Source organism: Coturnix japonica, chromosome Z, assembly GCF_054131305.1.
Source record: "Coturnix japonica strain WE chromosome Z, WE-NBRP24, whole genome shotgun sequence".
NCBI classification, from domain to species: Eukaryota; Metazoa; Chordata; class Aves; order Galliformes; family Phasianidae; genus Coturnix; species Coturnix japonica.
In genome coordinates, this window is record NC_140702.1 from 50,234,349 (window position 1) to 50,256,589 (window position 22,241).

General features: G+C 35.9%; 1 protein-coding gene across 6 annotated transcripts in view; it reads left to right on the forward strand.

Annotated features, from left to right (window-relative positions):
* Window positions 1-22,241, forward strand: part of FCHO2 (FCH and mu domain containing endocytic adaptor 2) — a 77,628-nt gene that overhangs the window by 48,462 nt on the left and 6,925 nt on the right. For 2 of the 6 annotated variants that reach the window (XM_015848831.3, XM_085528623.1), the window contains 11 exons: window positions 3,810-3,864; window positions 5,968-6,146; window positions 6,592-6,606; window positions 7,039-7,063; window positions 7,824-7,866; window positions 8,476-8,570; window positions 11,752-12,252; window positions 14,453-14,556; window positions 15,780-15,909; window positions 20,305-20,416; window positions 21,038-21,193. In XM_015848831.3, coding sequence (XP_015704317.2) covers window positions 3,810-3,864; window positions 5,968-6,146; window positions 6,592-6,606; window positions 7,039-7,063; window positions 7,824-7,866; window positions 8,476-8,570; window positions 11,752-12,252; window positions 14,453-14,556; window positions 15,780-15,909; window positions 20,305-20,416; window positions 21,038-21,193 — 1,415 coding nt within the window. Of the gene's footprint in view, window positions 1-3,809; window positions 3,865-5,967; window positions 6,147-6,591; window positions 6,607-7,038; window positions 7,064-7,823; window positions 7,867-8,475; window positions 8,571-11,751; window positions 12,253-14,452; window positions 14,557-15,779; window positions 15,910-20,304; window positions 20,417-21,037; window positions 21,194-22,241 lie in introns of those variants that run through there. The other 4 variants (XM_015848832.3, XM_015848833.3, XM_015848834.3 and 1 more) reach the window with 4 other exon arrangements.

Consider the following 22,241-nt stretch of genomic DNA (forward strand, 5'->3'; position numbering starts at 1 on the left):
ATTAAGGTCTGAGTTTTGATTGCAGACCTTCCCCCGTTTGGAATATGGGCAAGATCTCTCTCTTCTACTTCACTGCCTTTTTTTTTTTTTGTGTGTGTGTGTAAACAGTAGTAATGCAATTATCTTTGAGTCCTCTGTTCTGTCAAATCCATTTGAAATTGTCCAGTAAGTTCAAAAGTAATTACAAAGGGAGTCACAAATGCAGAGAATGTAATGTTGGACCTTTTTATTATATAGGAAACTATAGTGAAAACAAATACACTGAGGCATCCAAAAGTTTTCATTAATCTCATATCTATAATACAATTCAAATTATATAGATTTATGGACTTTTTATTGCCAAGAAATGGCTGGATTTGGAAATATCATACTCTTAATCTGTGTAGAATAAGTATAATCTTAATTATATTTATTCTTTTATTTTCAGTCTTTTTCTGTACTTACATTTTGTAATGAGTAGTTCTGACCTATTCAGAATAGCTGCTGCTATTACAGGATATGAGCCCTTCTAACCACAGTGCAGGTGGAACACTCCAGATACCTTGTTTTTCTTTTTACGTCCCTGTCAGTGGAACAAAATGACTGGCTACTTCTTCCTTGGGTTTTTGTGTGTGTATGTGCTATTAGGTATCCTGAAGAGAGGAGGAGAATGTAATCAAAACCTCTGTACTTTGGGGTGTACCAAGGTCCAATTTGCATCTCAGATTTATTTAAATTGGAGAGGCTCCTTTGACTTCTCTTTCAGGCTACAAGCTTCAACTGCTTACTTTGAGTTTTCTCCACCTAAATGTGCAGGAGGAAGTCAGTCTTCTTCAGTAAAATGACAGAGAATTCATCTGGCAAAAAAGGAAGTAGTAAACTGTTCAGTTCAGTGGTAATTTGATGCATACTTTGAGGAAGATGAGATAAGAAGCTCTCATAACCACTGTAGATTGCCAAGGAGAGAAGAAAGGCAGAAGTATTACTGAAGATCAGTTAAGATTCTTTGGTTTTTGGCCCAGTGACTGACCTATGAGTAGTGCTGATGATGATGATGGAGGGACAAAGGAAGTAGATAGATTGCAGAATACTACAAATGTTCTTCTCTTCTACTTACTATCTACCTTGGAGAAATCAATAATGTGGTAATAGTTTGGTTTCTCCCATTGTTTTTAGGTTATATGTGGGATTTATAATTTATATATAATATATATAATATTTTATATATTATAATTTACATGTTAATATATAATAATATAAGAATTTATATTAATAAATATAAGTAAATAATTATACAAAGTATTAAGTGAAACTCTGAAAATGAGTTTTGACAGTAGAATTCTAAGCCCTTGTGCTTCTTCTATATGTAGTTTTACTTTGTTATTTATTGTGTCCTTTTGGTATATTTCTTCAAAACAAAATTCAGCCCAGAAAGTTCATGAAACTTACTAGGGCCAAGAGAAAGTTATAAATGTAGTTTTTATACATGCATATACATGTATTAGTATGTATATGTGTGCATGTATGTATACATATACTTGAAACTATATATTACCTGAATCACATCTCAAACATCCAGGATTCAAGTTATGCACACCAGCTATGTGCTGGAGTTGCTGATAAACAGTTGTTACAAATACTTTTGCTAAATCAGAAGTAGTGAAGGCAAAAATACTAAGAAATCTAAGACTTCTAAGAACATAAAGATTTTAGTACCTTTGACAAACGCAATTTATTTTAGAGTATGGATTAAAATAGTGCAATGAGAACATTTTCTGTAAACTGAGGGTTTTTTTTTTCTTCCCAGTTTTAAACCAAAGCAGGCATATTTTCCAGCTCTGTTGTTTGTGCTGTATTTCCCCAGTAATAATATCTTTTACATATATGTCCAGGCTGGAAGGAAAACTAAATGTTGTACTTTTGTAGTTTTTCAATTCATCTTAACCATGAATTATCCTGATCTATTGAAAACTGACTATTATGACAACTAAAGTCACTTCAGAGTTTGGAAGTTGCAGTAGAAACATGCAAGAACCCTCTAGCTATATGTTTTTGTTCTGTTTACTTGGATGTCAGGTTTCATTAGTGTTTTTTGGCATATAAACAAGGTCGGCCTGAGGTCAAGCGTAGCTAAGAACCCAGATTTAAGCAAGTAGAGCTAAGGTACTGGACCGTGTGATCCTACTCTTATTACATTTTTTTCTCCAGTTCTTTTTCTTCTTCTTCTTTTTTTTTTTTTTTCTTTTTCTTTTTTTTTTACATCAAGTAGTGGTGAAGGCCGCGTCTTCAAAGTTTAAAGAAATTGCATCTAAATGTACTGTATTTAATGGTATGAGTTTATACATTTTTACTGTCTTTAGTTTGATGTGCCTTCTAATTATCACCTACCTTGAACAGCATCGTGTTTCTTAATCTTTTTTGGCAAAAAGTTTGATCTTTATTTAAGTTCACTCCATTTAATTCACAATTTCTAAGGTCAGAAGGATATACAAAGGAGAATCTCTCAGTAAAATATGACACCCCATTTGTGATTTCTAAAGAAGAACAGCAATTTTATGCTTATCTAAATCATTCAAGCTGAATATGTCTTTAAACCTGAGCTGAAATTTTAGGTTCACTGGCTATTTGCTAGCTCACTCAAAGTTTCTAGCATAAGTTATCTTCTTATATCTCATGACTTACTTCAGAAAGATATATTTTAGCCATCATGTATATTTCACTTTCATTCAGACTGCCTCCCCCTACCTGTTTTCAAATACAATACAGATAAACTGTTGGTACATTAGAATAAACGTCTTTTTTTTTTAAATATGAATCTTCTTGTTTTTGTTTAAACATTTGGAACTGGTGCAATCAGTACGTGTTAAAGATGTCTGGGTTCTGTTTTATTATTATTATATTATATTATTATATTATTTATATAATAATCTTAGCTGTGGCATCTCACTTCACAAAGTCCTTCATTGTCTTTTCATTTATTCTTGTTTTGAATGGCATAATTAGCCAAATACAAAAGTATATCGATCTACATACAATGTACACAAGCATGGCCTTTTTTCTCCCACATTATTAACATTAAGATTATTGTATTAGGAACTTGTTTCTCTTTGTTTCAAAGCACTTTTACAAAACAAGGTCCTTCGCTAGGCATTCTAAATGATTTTTATTGTGATTTTCTCAATTTACATTTAATTACCTGCAAAATCTGAAGAACGAAAGTTGCTGGTTGTTCAGTAGCTTTTAAAGTCCAGGACAGTGCTGGAGGTGTATTTTAAGTTTCATCCACGCATTTTACTTAATGTAGATTGCTTTTGCTGAAGCACCAGTACAGTCTTGCTGACTCTTCAAGGGGGATAAAATTTGCAAGCTATACAGCTTATATATATAATGTACAACCTGGGGTGCTTTTACTCACATACTGAGGCTTTGACTAGTACTTCGTAAATAGTATGTTCCTGCATCAACAGAGCTTTACTGGTTTATCTGAAGGAATTAGCATTAGAAACTGGGAAAATATTTGGAGCAGAAAGAATTGTGGGGTACCTAACATACTTCTGTTGTTTTCTGGCCTTTTTGGTAGCATACCTGTAAAAGCAGATGATTAAAACTCACAGGAAATGGGTTTTCACAGGAAATGTGGAAATTGTTTTGTTACATTTTCTAGTTTTGATCTATAAAGAATAACTTGGGATAACTGCAATAATCAATGTTGAATAGTGATTAATTAGCCATCATAATCAAATTTTAATTTGTCAGTTTTGTGAGATCCAGTTGAATGTAAGAATTTTTTTTCTAATTTGTCAATGCCATTTTTTTGTTGTTGCTTTTAGAACATTCCTGACGTAGACGATGAAGGATACAGCATTAAGCCAGAAACCACACAGGATATCCTTTTCACTATTACTGTGCTAATGTATTTGGTCTTGTAGCCGTTTTCTGAAGGGGGAGAATACTGCTTAAACAGTTAAGCAGAGTAAGATGTCACTGTACTTGCGTTTCAAATTTGCATCCTTCTGTTCACAGTTTCTGCAAACTATGTAGAATTTTGTCAGCCTCGATTCTGTATGTGTGTGTAAATGTTAACATTTAAATCTGATGTATTAGGAATGGCAAAAGGATGATCTTTGTCTAAAGACAGCAAAGATGTGAACAAAAACTTTAAGGTAGCCATGCAGATCTTTCTCTGTGAAAAGCTTTCAGAGAGTTCATAAAGTAGAACTGTCTTAAGCGTGATGAACAGTTATCCATTCTATATCTACATCCTCCACACAGCCTTATAACATTATTAGAAAGACGAGTGCCAATAGTCCAGAACTAGAACTTCTATTTGTTATTGAAGTTATTCTACCAAACACAGCTTTTATTGTTTGTTCATGATTGTTGTGCTAAGTAGATAATGTTTTTGCCGTGAGTCATTTTTCATGGAAGCTCATGATTTTTTTTCTAATCTTTCTCTTAAGATTTTTTCCTCTTTCTCTCAGCAGAAACAGACTGTGCTCAGGACCTGAGATCTGGCTTGTGATAGGTCTAAGCAAGCCCTTAGCAAAATCACTAGTTTTTAGGAATATATTCTGCTTTTCTGGGGAGAGACTAGAAAAAAAAAAGGTAAATTTGGACTTGCATTTACCTTAAATAGTAGATTTTTATTTTTTTTTTGAGTGGAAAGCGCCTTTAAAAGTGAGTCAATCCTTCAAAGCTTCTGTGCTCTTATCAACTTTGCAGAATATTTTTCTGTTGCCCCCAGGGAAGCTTGCTTTGCTGGTAAAAACAGTTATATTGTTTCTTATTTACAAAACCAATATAAAAGTGAAAGACTATTATCCAGTTCTGGGGGGGATGTTACTTTATGTTTTATATATAGTTATGAAGTGGAGACGGGAGTGAATAACGTTCATTCTTAGTAAATGATTCACCCAGACATTCTTTTCTCCATTATCCTTTCTGTCATGAGGAAATGGAAAAGTCTGTACATCTAGTGACAAAGCTCAGTGATTTGCAATCCTTGTCTGCTAGGCTATACCACAGCTTCAAAAAATCTTGGCCAGGTTCAGGAAATCATCAGTTTTCTTCTTTTCTTTCCAATAGCATCCAAGGATGGTTATTTATTCTGCATATGGGAACTCTTAAGATGATTTGTTGTCAATCGGGCTTTGTAAGGCCAGTCTTAAGTGCTGAAAAAACTTTCATGAAATGACCTTTCATTTCACGGCATTCACATCTCAACTGATCTTTGCCTATAACTATTTAATAGAATTCAGTGGTCATCCTGTGCCACTTTACAAGAGCCGTGTGCAACAGCCCGATAGGTAGGAAATGAATCTTGAAACTCAGGACCTTTCAAAACAAAGCAATTTACTAAAATAAAATTACTTATATTTAAAATTATGTTTTTCCAGATCTGATTGATTTTTGAGAGTGGGTAGACTAAGATGGAGATATCTGAATATTGCTTCACCAGATCTCAGGGAATCTTTCAGTCCAAATGGATTTGGGATGCCTTTAGGGTTTAGAGTTTTGACATTTGTCAGGGAATGCTTTGAAGAGATTTCATTCAAATGGCTGACTTCTTTCAAAGTGAAAATCATGGAAGCAATATATAGGCTACGTGTTCTACACCCAGATGGCAAGAAACTTTTTGTGATAAGAGTACAAGAAATCTTTTATTTTGTTTCTTGTAAAAATAAGTGCATTTTTAAGAATTAGAATAGACCTTTCAGAGCTTTTGCCCAGTGGAGTTTATATGCATTTGAAGAACCGTATAAAGAACCACTGCTACATATATTTTGCTTGTTTTGAAGGCTGAGTTGTCATTGTGATTCCTTTGTAGGCTGATGGTAGTGTTTCATTTACTGGACAGCCTTCTGTGTAACTGGCATCCTGTGAAACTGCAGAAATGGCAGGCTGTGATGCTCCTGCATCCTCTGCAGTTATGCTTGGCAGAGGTACCACAGACACTCCATTGTCATTTCCACCTTAACTGAGAAAAACATATCAAAGAGAACCATTTCTATTCATCCAGTGATTCTGACTCTGAAGATGATGAACCCAGGAGGTTCCATATAGAAATAAAGCCTGTACAGCCAAATAATAGCTCTCAATACACTATGCCTTCATTGGATGAATTAAAAGTTTCTATAGGAAACATTGCTCTTTCTGCAGCAACATCTGTAAGTAGTTTTGTTCTTTGTATTTTTAATGAATAAAGAATAAAAGTCATAAAGATTCTTTACTGTAAATATTCAATTTACTGCCCAGAATTTATTCTGTTCACTCTTTTCATTGCAGAGTAAGTTTCCCTTAGTGCACTTTATTGCAATATAAAATAAGTCTTCCTTAGATTTTAACTTCCCTTTAACTCTTGGGAGTGCTCAGACTTTTAAAACTGGTTATATAGTATGGATATATGCAATTTGTAAGGTGCAGCTTTACTGCATGCATTCTGCCTAATCACAGAGTAATGCCTCATATTAAGCTGTGGTACTACAGATAGTTTTGAATTAATCTAGTGCAATGTATAGATCAGGATTATGATGGCTTTGATTCAAGGAAGATACTTTACATAACATCAAAATACTAATGGTGATTTTTCTATTTTTCCTCATGTTTTGAAAGCAGAGACACAGTCATGTAAGTACAAAATGGCTTTTTATTCATCTTTTTAATTTAAAATCAATTGAGCACAAATACTAGGTGTGAGAGTTATTGAGAAGAGCTTATGAATGTGGGGTTTTTTTATCCGTCAGATGTACAGTGTGATGTGAAAACTGTTTAGCCTTACTGACATAGACTACAAAGTGGTTTAGTAATAGTGCTGACATTATCAGCTTAGCAGATGTCTTTCCTGTCTTTTCTTGTCCCATTGGGTGGGTGTGCATTGGTTCTGTCACAGCTCAAGTTCTGTTTTTCTATAAGCTCTGGAATGTTTTACCTGGCATTGAAAGCAAAACCCCTCATAGAAAGTTGAGTGGAAATAAGAACCCTGAGACTATTAAGCATTCTATTTGGTAATTGTTTTAAAAAAAATAATTTTAAAAAAAAATGTTTTTTCTTCTGTTTCAGGCACAAATGAATCGAAATTCATCCAGTAAGTGTGACTGTTCAAATTCTAGTCTGTTTACGTTAGTTTTTCGACATAGCCTAAAAATAGATTTTTTTATTGTTTAAGAAATAAACATACTCAGTATTTTAAGTAGGAAAATATTTATCTTGTCAATTCTGGATACCTTTTTGATATTTTCCTTCAAAAAAACTACTCACAGTCAATTCAAAGGACAAAATCTGGTCAAAATTTTAAAGCAGCTAGAAACCTCCATAGATCTCTTCCTTTTCTGTACTTAACTGTTCCCTGTGCTGGGAATCAGATGAAACTGTCTGTGACTGTGATGAAGAACAAGAGTCAATTGGAGATTATCTTTGTGTAAGTTCATGGAGCCCTTCCACCATCTTGAGTATGATCCACAAAGTTGCAAAGTACTCTGTTTTAAAATCAAAAATACAAAAAATGACCATGAAGGCAGAGTGTATGAGTCTAAAGGTTGTTTGGGGTTTTTTTCAGTGAGAAAACAAGCCAGAATTGATGAATAATAAAATTGATGTAAGCAGTGTAATTTGAGAAAGAAATTCAGGTGATCTATACTTCCTTCCAAAATACATTGCTCCGTATAGTCCCCTTCCTTCAGAAGGTATCTCAGGAGCATCTGAATTTACAATATCTGAAATAATATATTTTTCCCCTTTCTGTTTTAATAATTCATAATTAGCTTTGAACAGCAACATGAAGCAAAAATGTTTATGTTTTAACATGCCGTAGCTTTGGTCATACAACTCTGTTGTCCTTTGCTTAGGTGAGGAATTAACAAAATCGAAGCTTTCAGCTCCAACAAATGAGTAAGTTCAACTTTTTAAATTATGTCAAATTAAGTTTGGGGAGGTGGGGGAGATTTGGTCTTATTTTGCTCCAGTACTCAGAAAGTCACTGGAATTTTCAGATGACTGCTATTTTAAGCATCTCTTGTATTATAAGAATTAAAGAGTAATAATATAACACTGAAGATTTCTGTTTACTTCCTTTTTCCTTTTGAATGCATTTTCTTCTTTGCGGTGTCTTGGTATTTAAAATTACATGAAATTTAATGCTTTTCTTGCTTAGTTTCCATTACATAGTGTTCCACTGCGAAGTGTTTAAGATCACAACCTCAGAATTTGGACAGTTTATACATTGTTTATGTACATATCTGCTGAAACAAATCAGTTTGTAGATGTATGTCTTGCTGAGAGTTCATACTAGCATGACATATTTCCATACATATAGTTGCACCGAAGTAATAAAGGTGTCACTTCAGATAGTTTAATTGTATGTAAACTAGTTTTACAATTTGTACGTGCATTTACTTCTAGAAGCAAAGAGTAACAAATATCAAAGATGAACTATCAGTGCTGTAATTTGATTGTTATGATTGCCTTTGATGTGTATTCCAATTGTAACTCTTACTATAGAAAGGGGAACAGTGACCTTCTGGCATGGGATCCACTGTTCAGCAGTTCTATTGAATCTTCCTCTTCAGCCTCCTTGGCTTCCTCATCCTCCTCGGGTAAGATATTTGATAGTAGGGAAGTGTTTTCTGCATATTCTTTGGGATGTTCTGTGGTTATTTCTTTAGTAGTTGCATGTGTTTAAATCATTAAAATGAAAGAATTTTTAAAGTGGTATCCCATGTTATGAATAATACTGGAGGTATGATATATTGAGCTTCCAAGCTTGGGAGCAAACAGGGAGGGCGAACACAAGAAAACTCTGGAAAATTCTGTTTTGCTTTTGTTTTTTTCTCTCCTCATCCTTTCCAAAATTGGTCATTTGTGCTGAAGGAATAATACTGACAACTTTTTTTACAAAATGGAGGTTGTTGCAGCAACTATGAGCTAAGCTGAGCATCCATTTTGAACAGGAATAGGTTTCTTCTTTCTAGATAAAGCTGCTGGACTATTTAGTACAAAGCCTCCATAACACTTTGCAGTGAAGGGCCAGTTTTCTGTATGAATTCATGGTTCTGTTATGAGAGTCGCATGGATCTATGTACAAGGTTTCATGGCCACAGAACCCCAAGCCCTGTCACCACCACCAGTTTTGCAGTCATTTTCTGACCTCTTTTATTACTGCCCTTCTGATGCTCTTTCCCCTCACTGGTGAAATTGAGTAGAAGGCAACCTAAGCCCCATGCTGTTGACTGCTGCTCCCAGTGAGAGCTCTCTATTCAGTGCTGATGCTATGAATTAGAAGTCTCATGTATGCTTCACATGGAAGAACAGAGGGGCTAGTAGTCACAAGATTCAGCAGTCCCTGCATAATATCCTAGATTCAGGCTCCCAGCAGGAAGCAAACCTATCTAGTTGATAGCTTGAGTTGAGTTTGTCCTATATAGCAGGGAGTCAACCCTTATAGTGACTTGACTGGTCAAGAGTTGTAGGCTCTCTTAGGAGACGCAGGAGCTTTCCTTTTAGTGCCTGAAGTCTCCAGCTTCTGTCATTTCCCTCTGATGTTACATGCTCGTTTCCTCTTGTTACTCCTCCACTTGGTGGCATAGCTTCTTCAAGTCAGCCAACAACTATCCTGCAGGACAGGTGATCATCTGTCCAGGAGTTAGACAGAGGCCTACACACTGCCTGTAGTCTGGGACTTGAGGTGGCCACATCTACAGACTGAAGCTTTGTTTGTGGTTAGCTGATTTTTTGCTACTCATGGGTTGGAGAGTAAAGCAGATTAGAAAAAGTTGATACAGTCCCTCCTGTCAGCAGAACTGTGGAGAGAACAGCCTCTGGCTGATGAGCAGTGACAGATCATTGGGATCAGTAGCCGGACTTCAGGGGGAGTCTGCACATGGCCTCGCACCTCCTAAAAGTGGCTCATGTGCAAATCCCTATATTTGATTGAAACTGGTGGAACGTAGTGCCTTGTGGGCAAAAGTAAATCTTAGATATGCAAGTCAATTTTAGATATGAGAAATATCTAAATATCTGAATATTTTGCCTTCGTAATATTTCTCTGCTAAATAATTATTAAAAGGATTGTTGTTCTGGGAATTTACTAAGCTGTTAACATTAGTGAAGTGATCCGTGCAGTTAAGTAGAAAGAAAGCGTACTAAAATATGTCAAAGTAGTAATACATTTTGAATTAATTTTTTTTTTACTGAGTTGCAGTAGTTCGTATTGTTGTTTACGCCAAGTTAGCTTCTCATGCTCATTAACCTGCAGCTTTTGAAAGTACACGACTTTGATCTTATTCTCTTTTGAAACCTATAGGACTCAGTGCTTTATTTCTGACTTGAATGTTGATATAAATAATGCTTCTGTTGAAAGGTTTTGACAGTTTCAATCCAAAACTTAAATTGCTTAAATATACAATAAATTGCTTGCCTCGTGTACAAAGTTTGATCTAGCACGTCCCATAGATACTTCTGTCTTTTTCGCATTAAAGCATTTCTTAGGATACTGCTTCATAACTCTGTGTTAATCATTGAACACCTAAACCACTGTGGTATTTTTGCAGGCTGTGGTTTATGCAGCATAGAAGTAAACTTTGGTCATCCATGAATAATCCTGTTTTATTAGACATTTAAGCTAGCTTTGTTATCTTGAACAAACACAACATACATTTTTAGTGATCTACTGATAGTTTATAAATGCTTTTTTATTTATCTTCCCCATTCGTAATGGCATTTTATAAATAACAGGCATTTTATAAATAATCCTGCACATTTCCCCATAGTTTTGGTATGGGATTTACAGTTGCATTTCAAAGGCTTTGAATGATATTTTAAGTACCGAAGTACATAAAATACATTAAAAATGTCAGAAAGAGAAAACTGTGTTAAGTGTCTGTCTTGTCTTAGATAATGTACTTGTTCATGACAGAAAGAAAACTTTAGAGACCGGTGCTTCTAATGTGAACTTATACATTTATTGCTCTCTTTTTAATTCTCTGTGTCAATCTGCTGTTGCTCTTAGCTTTGCCAGTCTGCAAGACATTAGAGAGTTGACTAACTGCATTTGCTGCTTCTGTTGTCATCTACTCCAACAGGCAACAGCCAAGTTCAGGGAAAACTAGTGGGAGACTCTCATTTTCTGACAAGTTGAAGAATCTGGGATGAGAGAATAACTGGGGTAGATGATGACTCATGCAAACTGTGACTCACTAAAAATGAGTTTATACAAACAGAGAAATAAGAAGCAGGAACTCATAACTTAAGTGTCATCATCACTGAACAGCCATTTATATTGGGCCATTACAGGTGTGGGTAAGAGCATAAATGTTTGGAGGGAACGTAGAAGAGTAGATTTGAATAAGTTGTTTTGAAAGAAGTTGAAAGGAGAAAGCGGTTGAAAGGAAATAAAAATGGATTAGGATACCAGAAAGGAAAATAAAAGGACATGAGGAAGTTAAACTCAACATGATATCGAGGAAATTAGAGAATAAACAAAATCATGAAAATTTTAGACTTAAGGGGAAAGGAAAACCATAAATTACTTCTTGGCTTGCATAAGGAATGGAGAGTGACGTGGCTGACAGTATGAACAAAGCCAATATGATATATGGCTGTTTTGTTTTTCTTTTTTATTTGCAAGTGGTGTGATTTTTATCCTCATATAGTAATTATTTTTCATGCTGGCCAGTAATCATGCAAAGGATATTGATATTGAGTACATCTTTTAAGTCTGGATTTATATTTTATCATTTCAGTATTCCGTCTTGTTTCAATTCTTACCTTTTCCTTCAGCTACTCTAAGAGAGCACAGTAGGAAATCCTCCTCATCTACCAATGACTTTCCTGGATGTAGAGTGTCTCAGTCTTTGCTTGGACTCCAGACAGATTCTGGGTCTGGAAGCCCATCCTCACCAGACTTCATAATTAGCACTTCGTGCAAATCTGGTGTAGAAGCACCATCAGGGAGTATCAGTACTTTATCCTCTGGTTCGTGGTCTCAGAGTCAGTGGATTTCCTTCGCTGATGAACTTTTTACAATTAGAGACACAAGCACAGACAAGAAGGAGCAACAGAGATTACATTTTAAAACTGAAAATGCCTGCCTTGCCTCTTCTGCTTTGCTTGGGAATTCTTCCAACCGCTGTGCTTCTGAGGATCAGAGTGACCTTTCAAATAATGCTATATGCCATGAACAATTATTCATTGAAGAAACTGGCACTGAAATGTCTCCTACATCATCTTCAGCACATCTGGACTATAGTTTAGTGTCTCCTTGTGTTCGTTCAAACAAGGGTATGGCAAGCATGCATTGTGTACTGCTCTTTGCTAATAACTGACCCCAAAAAGCAAGCTTTGGACTGATTTTTCATTTCAGCATTCTAGCTTACCTAATATTAAAATTAACTTCTTAACTTAGAATGTACTAAATTGCTTGTTAGCACCAATTTCATCGAAACTTAGGACTGAAATAAATATTCAGCTTGACATAAGAAGAAAAATCAATTTATTTAACTGTAAAGGCACTTCTTTTTCTTAACTACATGTGGCTTAGCTTTTCTGGAAATACACATGAGCTTTTCTGGAATGTCAGAGAGCAATGAAGTCTCAAAGATTAACTGCTTGATCTTGCATAAACAGTTCCATTCTTAAACAGACGTATTTTGAACCTGCTTTCTATAGATCAGGTTAAATTAATTAAATTTGACTGAGAACAGTTCCTTCCTTAACACCCAGTATTTTAAGGAGTGTATCATATTAGAATAATGCTACATATTGAAAGAGCAAATCAACAAGCATTTGAGCAAATGTACCATGATTCGCTGAATACCTGTGATACTGAAGAAGATTTGCTGCTGTTTAGCATATACCTGGGCATACAGTGGATGTAGTCAGTACTGGCCAGATTTCTTCCCAAGTCAGCAATGGAGCTCCCTTACCTCAGTGAGGGCAGAGTTATGCTGGGCTCCTGAAAAATAAAAATTGCATAACTTTAACTTAATCTTAACATGACCTTACTTAATCAAAAAAGAACTATCCAGAGTAATTTCACAGCATCGTGGTATGGCTTGGATTGAAAAGGACATTAAAAATCACCAAGTTTCAACTCCCTCCCTTAGACTTGTTTGCTACTCACCAGCTCAGACTGCTCGGGGCCCCATCCAGCCTGTCCCTTGAATTCCTCCAGGGCATCCACATCTTCTCTGGGCAGTCTGTGTCAGTGCCTCACCACCCTTTCATGAGACACTTCCACTGACATCTAATCTAAATTCCCCTCTTATACTTTAAAACCATTTCCCCTTGTCCTATCACTGTCTACCCATGTAAAAAGTTTTCTAAGTAAGTTCGCCTCATGTACTACAAGGCCACAGTGAGGTCTCCCCAGGGCCACCTTTTCTCCAGGCTGAATAAGCCCAGCTCCCTCAGTCTGTCTTCAGAGAAGTGAACCTCTCCAACAGTTCCACATCATTCTTGTGCTGGGGGCCCCAGGACCAGACACAGTACTCCAGATGGGGCCTAGTGAGGGCAGAGTAGAGAAGGATAATCACCTCCCTCTCCTTGCTAGCCACTCTTCTGATGGAGTTCCAGGCTGCAGGTACGCACTGCTGATTCATACCCAGCTGTTAGTCCATGGACCCCCAAGTCCTCTGCAGGACTGCTTTCAAGGAGTTCTCCCAGTCTGTACACATCTGGGATAGCTCCAATCTAAACACAGCACCTTGCCATCTTTTGATGGAGCTGATAAAGATACTCAGCAACTATAACTATATATTAGGGTTTCTATTTTGAAGTTATGGCGTACTCATTGGTTGGCATTTAACCTTTATTTTCAAATACAGTTCTCTTCAGAAATGTGACTGTATAAAAGTGGCATCTTTATACTGCTGCCATCATCTGCTGGTTATGTCTACTAGATTTAGAAGGACATGGGGGCAGTATCTTGTATTGCTTTTAAGATCTGTCAGGTTGGCTAAAGGAGACAATAAAGAGCTACTGTGTTCTTCAATCAACAGAGTTATTTGCTGAATTATTTGTGTTAAATTGGCATTTACCTACTGAAATCAGTGGAAATTCAGAAGGCGTGATTTGATATTAACAGTTTTGTTATCAACCAGGACCAAATGTGAATTTCCACTGAATTTTTCATTTATGGTAAGACATGAAAGATTGCTCTATATTCTGAATCTGTATAGAATATATATAATAAAAAAAAAAAAAGAACTCAGTTAAAGGCATTTTTTGCATACAGATCTCTGAGATTAATTGATAGAGAGCAATGAGAAATACTATGATGCCATTTTTAGAGTCACTTTTCAGAGTATTTCATGGCCCCTTTAAAAAAATTTTTGATTTGTGGTGGATCTTACAAAAAAGAACTGTAAAACAGGAACTTTTAATAAATACATAACTTCAGATGTTTTTATTCAGTTGAGTACCTATTTATGTTTACTGTGACCTTTCTAATTTTGATTTTCTTACATTTGCTTTCTTTCAGCAAGACCCACAACTCCTCTTACTGTAGGCACCATTGTACCCCCTCCAAGACCTGCTTCAAGAGCAAAACTGTCTACAGGGAAACTTAGTGGAATTAATGAAATAGTATGTATTGATTTGTTAAAACATTCTTGTTTGTAGATCAATGTCAGATATACCACTCATTCACATTGTTACAGTGGAGTTACTTTCCAGTCAGGGCTTAATTAAATACTCAGATTTTCACCACTGCCAGAGTGGTATGGGCGCTGTTTGCAACAAGTGTTTTACTATAACAAAAGTAATTCTTAACTGATCTTGGATTTAGAAATATCACTAAAACTTTGGGGAATTAGTGGTATTAAGTAGTTTATATTTTTATATAATATTTTTATACAAGTATTTGGTATTATATTTTGATACAAGTAGACATGCTGCGACTTCACCCTGCCCTTGGTGGAGGTGACTGGTGAAGGGAAGTAGTGAATTCCAGCAGCTGCCCATCAAGATAGAGAGAGGTTGTCTGTGCTTCCTGCCTGCAGTGCAAGTCCACCTACTGATAAGGAATGCCGCAAAGAATACACATACTCAGGCAGCATATCGAAACAAGCCATGCTTAATCTCTTCTATGAATATTACGATTCTTTGGGTTCTGTTACTTGAAAAAAATGTTACCGTGGTAAGATCTTCTCCCTTCCTGTGTTTCAAATTTGCAAGATACTACATGGCCTAGCAAGCCTATGGGGACAGGCTGAGAGAGATGTTACTCTTCTCCTTGGAGAACAGAAGGCTATGGTGGGGACATTATAGTGGCCTTCCAGTATCTAAAGGGGGCCTACAGAAAAACTAAGGAGAGCCTTTTTGTGAGGGCATGTTGTGACAGGACAAGGGGAAATGGCTTAAACTGGAAGAGGGTAGATTTAGTCTAGGTATTGGGAAGGAATTCTTACTGTGAGGGTGGTGAGACACTGGAACAGGTTGCCCAGGGAGGCTGTGTTTGCCCCCTCCCTGGGGTGTTTAAGGCCAGGCTGGATGGGGCTTTAGCCAACCTGGTCTAGAGGGAGGGATGTGTCTCTGCCTATAACAGGGGGTTTGTAATTAGCTGATCTTACAGGTCCCATCCAACCCAAACCATTCTATGATTCTACAGACTCCAGGGTAAATTTGTCTTCTCTGTTCTGTGCTGTAAAGTAGGTTATACAAAGCGTTAAAAGATCTAAGAAACACTTAGGCATTTATTGTAAAATGAAATTAAGATCTCTTCTACTTACAGTACTTTTCCTGTTTGCAAAATTGATTTTTAAATGACTTTCTACTTGTTTGATACTCTTGTGATCTCCTTTGTTCAGCCTAGGCCATTCAGCCCTCCACTGACCTCAAATTCAAGTCCACCACCTGCAGCTCCCTTGGCACGTGCAGAGAGCATCTCCTCAATATCCTCTTCTGCTTCACTTAGCGCAGCAAATACACCTACAGTTGGTAAGTTCCATTAACCATATTAACTTGCTAGGGGTGGTTTAAGTTTACCACTGTATTTGCTTGTGTTTCTTAGGAAAACCGTTCCTTGCGTTTAGTTGTTCCATGTGTAAGTCTAGTTTGGGTACCTCAAGTATCCTTTGAAATACCTACTGCTAATTGAAAGGACACTGTTCTGTCCTGTCAGAACAGTTCATTTGATTAGATTAGACCATTGATCCAATTTTGACCTGTTCTTCAGTGAAATATTTTTCAAAACTGAAATACTGTATGATTTTGTGTTTCTGTGTATGTGCTCATCAAGCACAGCATGTTATCATGTATTTGTTTGGAATTTGTTATTTTATAAGTGCAGAAATATTTAAGGATGCTGATAATCTCGAATGCATATACATGTTCAAAACAGAATTCTGTGCTATTTGTATTTGTTTTTTATTGTTATAATTTCAATTTTAAAAAAAAACAAAACAAAACAAAACACAAAAACATGCATCTTTTTCTTCAAATTATTGAGTTATATTACCTAAAAAGAGCTGGTTGATAAAAGCAAGAACAGTCAAAAAAGATGAAGATGAAAAGCAGATCAGCCTTTACATATTGTCACAAATTTCAGAGATTTTTCTCATGTTTTTAGGGGAAAGTCCTTGAGTTTTTATATTTGATTATAACAAACAGTAAGGAGGTTTCAGAAGTGTTTTGTTTGCTTCTTTTGTTGTTGTTGTTTTTAAATACGTTTTAACTTGCTTCTTTAGCAGAATTGTAATATTTAATTCCTGAATGCTGTTACACTTCAGTCCCAAGCTAAGTCAGACTTGGAGTTAGCAGTTCATTATCTGTGAATGTTACTGATGCCAAGGATTTATCAGCCAGGCTCAGCATCTCTGGAAAGCATCCACACAGCTTTCTAGGGATTATTCCACCTGGAAGGATGTACAACAGTTTTCTGCTTCTGCAAGACCTAAGTTAGTTAGGTCTAACCAGCATTAGATGCTGTGGTAGTGACACAGTTCAATGCCTACTAATCACCAAATGCTGAGACACATCACAGAAAGATGACTGATATTTTGATTGTCAAAGGCCATCCAGACTCACTTCCTCAAGCCTTAGCAGTTAATGGCAGCAGTCTCATTAGCTCCAGTTCTCTGCATGTGCGTGTGTGTATATGAGGAAGAAGGTAAGGAGGTATGCGCTGCCAAAGGGATTTGGCATGATTATTAACCTGGTCTAGCAAAAATGAACGGGCTCAGTTCTGTCTGCTTAGTGTGTGGGAATTGAGTAGTCCTGGAGAGAGGTGGGTGCAGAATGCTGAGTGACTCTGGGGCATGAGGATGCTCTGCACTACTGCCGATATTGCAGTTTTTGCTCAATCTGGTGTTTATGAGGTGAATGTGAACTTGAAGGCATATTTCTTTTATGTGTCAGCATTATATTCATTTGCAGAGAATTTGTGTATGTAAATTAACATCTATTTTTGCTTGAAATATTTTGTTTTCTTGCAATGTTTTGTTTCATTTAAACATAATAGAGGATGATCTTTTGATTGGAACACTTCCTACAATAGAAAAGCTTTGTGACACTCCACCAGGTATTGTATTAGATGCAGATTTACATGTTAACTAATCATCCTAATACAGTGCACCTAATAAAATAGCATTTCTTTGGAAAAAAAAAAAAAAAAAAAGAGGTTTCTCCAACTATTTCTGATGTCTGGCAGATACAAGTAGCTTGAAAGCAAAACTACTTAATGAGTTACATATTATCAAAATCACCAAAACTTGGTATAAGTTGGTATATTAAAGTATAATATGTTATTATCTTCTGTCTATCCCTCCAAAACAAGCCAAAACCTGGTCTTTTGCCTCCAAGTTTGCAAAGCAGCTTTCATTCAAGATAGGAGAATACATTTTAACGCTGATAATCCTTGTTCTCCTAAGACAAGTTAGGTAAAATTTTTGTATTTTTTCGTGTAATACAAAGCTATGAAGATGCAAATAAATTAGGGTATACTTAGTCAATATTAGAACTACCAAGTCTTCATGCCTAAAATGAACTGAAACCTCTTGATCAAATATTGCCCTATTTGTGACCAGTGGTGCAGTCTTATTTTCTGCAGTTTGCCACCCTTCTTGTCCATGGCAGTGCCACTATGTGTCACCATAGCTGAGAAGCTGTTAGTGGTGATCAGGTTGATAGCAAGGCATCAAGACTAGCTTAGCTGGCATTGCTGAAGGTCCTACTGCTAGAAGCTTGAGCTGCAATCCAAGATGGCACAATTTTGTGGCATCCCGTCCCTCTGAGAGGTTGCAGCAAACCCTGAGAGCACTGAAGCAGGATATTGCTGCATTACATTTTTAGGCTTGTATTTTCAGCTGCAAAGCATCTTTCAGTTTATTGGTTTTTAGCAAAGTGGTTAGATTATAATTAATCACAAATGGTCTTGAAGAGTGAGGGCTGTACAATTAAGGAGTCACTCAGATACATCTCAGAGAAATGCATAGATGTATGTATTTGCTTTGGTGTTACCAGAAAAATGTAAAAAAAACTTACTGTTCCTGATGAGATTCCCTATTCAGTCAATAAATGAATGTTTTTCTTTTTGATGGAAAAATAATTTAAGTATTCACATTACATAATTTTCAGATATCACTGTAAAGGCATTCACAAGGATATTATAAGATTTAGATAGAATGGATAAATCTGTCAATAGTCTGACAATTAATACGGTATAATGGCCTCTTCCTGTTCTGCAGTTGTTTGTTTGCCATCAAATGCATATTTTGGCTTGGATGGAAAATACTTCTGGAACTCAATATTTCATCGAACATAATTTCTTGAATGGATCTGGTTGTTGTGACTTTTTTTTGATATCATGACTTCTGGATTCCTAAGTCTACTGAAAATCACAGCATTTTTTTTGCTAGATTTCAGGAAGTGTCATAAACACTGGAAACTTCACCCGTGTGCGCTTTGAAATATCAAATAAAATGACTTAATATTCATTTAATAATTGTTTTTAAATAAAACAAACAAAGCAAACAAACAAAAACAGCATCACATTAATTCATTCACTCAAGAATTTTTTGTTTTGTGGCCAGAGCAATGCTGTGCATCTAAGCAGATGTGAAGCTACTCCAACACTTTTTCATAGTGCTAGGAAGTATGCTGAACATTTTAATACCTTACGTAACAAATCTTTATGGAGAGCAAGTTATGGAAGTATCAAAATTAGACCAACCCTACTGTCTTTTCCTATCCTGTTGTTTCACTTTCACTTATCTCTGAATTTAAGGGTAAGATCTCATATTAGACCTTCCCTGAGGAATGAGGTCCCAACTTACTTTTTGTTTATGTTCAGAAGACACAGATGCTAAGTTAGAGTATGTAGAATTAGTGTGCCTTTGGCATTATTATGCAGAATTTTGTTTCCACTTTATGATATGAAATTAATTTCTTACTCATCACGCGGCAAAAGACTATGTCTTCCTTCTGGTAGATACATTATGTGACATAAACTAGTTCACTGGTGGTACAAGAAGTGATGAAGATGCTCTCTAGTAAGCTGCTGCTAGTGAAAAAGATGAAACCTGTAGTATTATGGTCTATATTAAGAAGCGAGCTCCACATGGAAAACACCAGGAGAAAATGAAATCCCATGACAATCAGCTTTGTTGGTTGCTCTGTTTAAAAAAAGCCTTAGCATGAGGTCTACATTGGTTTTTGTAGCTCTGCATTTTAACTCTATTGTGTATGCACAGGCACCTATGAAGGCTGATACAAGCCTGATAATTACTTTTGTGAACTGCTGTGTATGTCCAGGTATTTTCAAGGTATTCCCATGAATGTTAGAAACCTTAGCAAAATATTTTTACAGTAATTTCTGCACAGAAGTTCTAACCTTATTATTATATTCAGCAATTCATTAACGCGGGATAATATTAATCTGTTTGCATTTAAGTTCTTAGAAAACTGTAGTTGAATTCTTTGCATTTCCCTGACCATTTTATCATACATTTTTCCATGCAGTAAGCATACAGTAGGTTTTGTGTTTTGTTTTTTAACGTATTGTAGCTAATGTCTAATGTTCTTTATATCTGTTGACTTTGGTGTCGTTGTTAGCCATATTAATGCAGCGTTTCTGTGTCTGGTGTATATTTCCTTAATGTCTGTCCATTGACAATATGTCAGACCAATAGTCCTGTTTTCTTAGGCTGCTAAGCAGTGTTTTAATTATGTGATTGTACTGTACAATGTTTTTTCCCCGATAGCATCCAAGTACTACTTCAGGCTGTATTGTGACTGTGATGGTAGTAATGTCTTTTGAAAATGACAGACATCAACAGTTCTGAAATCTATTGCTAAGCTTTCATAAGTTAAACCTGTACACTGTATGTATTCTAGGTGTTTCACGTGGTCCCAGCCCTGTCAGCCTTGGAAACCAGGACACCTTACCTGTTGCAGTAGCCCTAACAGAATCTGTTAACGCCTACTTTAAAGGAGCAGATCCTTCAAAGTTAGTTAAATAGTAAATCGTTTTGAATGTAATAAGTTATAATAAGAAAACACTGTTTTTATTTGTAATTTACAGGGGAAAGTGCATATGCATTGGTAAGAGGTTTCATCAGGCTCTTTCCCCTAGTGTAAAAGACAGCAGTGGCTCATTGCTCTCTGTTGTCTTGCTAGGAGTTTATATTTCTCTGCTTTACAAAAATGTGTTCAGTGAGAATATTGAAAATGAGAAGGGTTTTTGTTATAATCGTGTAGGTACTGTGTGTAATTTTGGGCAGCTGTAAAAGCACCTCTTTCGCCCTGTCACATCCCTTTCTATGCTACATAGGCTTTGCCTAAGCATAGTCGTGCCACATTTTCAGAGCCTGAAGAATATCCACTGAGACTACTGTATGCTTAATCAGCTGTACTTTCATTTTCACTTACTTCACCTGACTTTCAGTGTGAAAGTAATAATACATTGTCACATGTGATAGTTACAGTGCCACATTATCCTCATTTAAAATTGATGTTTTGTTATGAATTCATCTTACCAGATTGTGAAAGTATAGTGATTTCTTTACAGTCAGTATTAAAATTAGGAAGTTAATGAGTTGCAATAAAAACAATATTTTCATTCTCCTAGGTGTATTGTGAAGATCACTGGCGATATGACAGTATCATTCCCTAGTGGGATTATTAAAGTCTTCACCAGCAACCCATCTCCAGCTGTGCTCTGCTTCAGGGTAAAAAACACAAGCAAACTAGAGCAGATTCTTCCAAATGCACAACTTGTATACAGGTTTTGTATTATTTTTTTTTATATAATAGTAAATTACATGATTGCTTGTTGTATACATGTCTGTCTATGTACTTGATTCAGTTCCATTAATTAATCTTGTTTACCTCATTTTTTCTCTGCTGCCACCACTAAAATTATCAGCAATTAACTGATTATAACAGGAACCACAAAAAGTAGTTTGCTGTGCTTTTGCACACATTTTATAGATGAAACGATTTCATAAGCAATTTTAAAAAATTAACTTTTTTCCTGTCGAACTACATGAACAATGTAACCAATTATGGATATGAAGAAAAAATGTCAAAACCAGGATTTGAAAAACAGTTTAACATTCATCGGCAGTACATTGTTTTTAATTATTGAAATAGCCAGAAGAATTAAGCTGTATGCATCACTTCTTTTGTATTTAATTTCATTTTGATCTTTAATAGTTACATTTCAGCATATAGAGTGAATTGTACTGAGAAAGTATATTGTGAAAAAAAATAGGAAAATGTCTAGTATTCCTGTCTGTGTGCTGTAACACTCCACTTCAGATTAGAAATAATGCATCTAAAGGACTCTTAGGAAATTTAAACCACATGGTAGCAATATGACTTTTCATCATATACTATTAGACTATTGTTTGCTTAGTATTTATGTAAATGGCAGATTTTTATGAGAGTGATATTTGTGGAAGAATCAGAATTTGTTTTGGATTTCACCTAATGGTGAAGCATCAGATTTTACACTAGGTTTCATTGTGTAAGGTCCCTGTGGGGATAAGTAAGTGCTGATCTGTAGTTAGTAAAGATTGAAATAGCAGGAATTGAATCACAATAATGTACTGAGAGCCAAAGTCAAAGCAAATCAAAGAGACTGCTGGTATGTCAGTCACTGTTCCAGAGTCAAACTATCACACTCACATTTTTTATGTTCCAGGTGCTCATTGTCAGCTTCAGCCTGCGCACACTTCCTGCAGATCTGTGATATTTTATCCAAAATGAATTACATCTTTTAGGTTTTACTCCAGATTAGACAATGCTTCTTCTAGAAGACCCTTTTTACA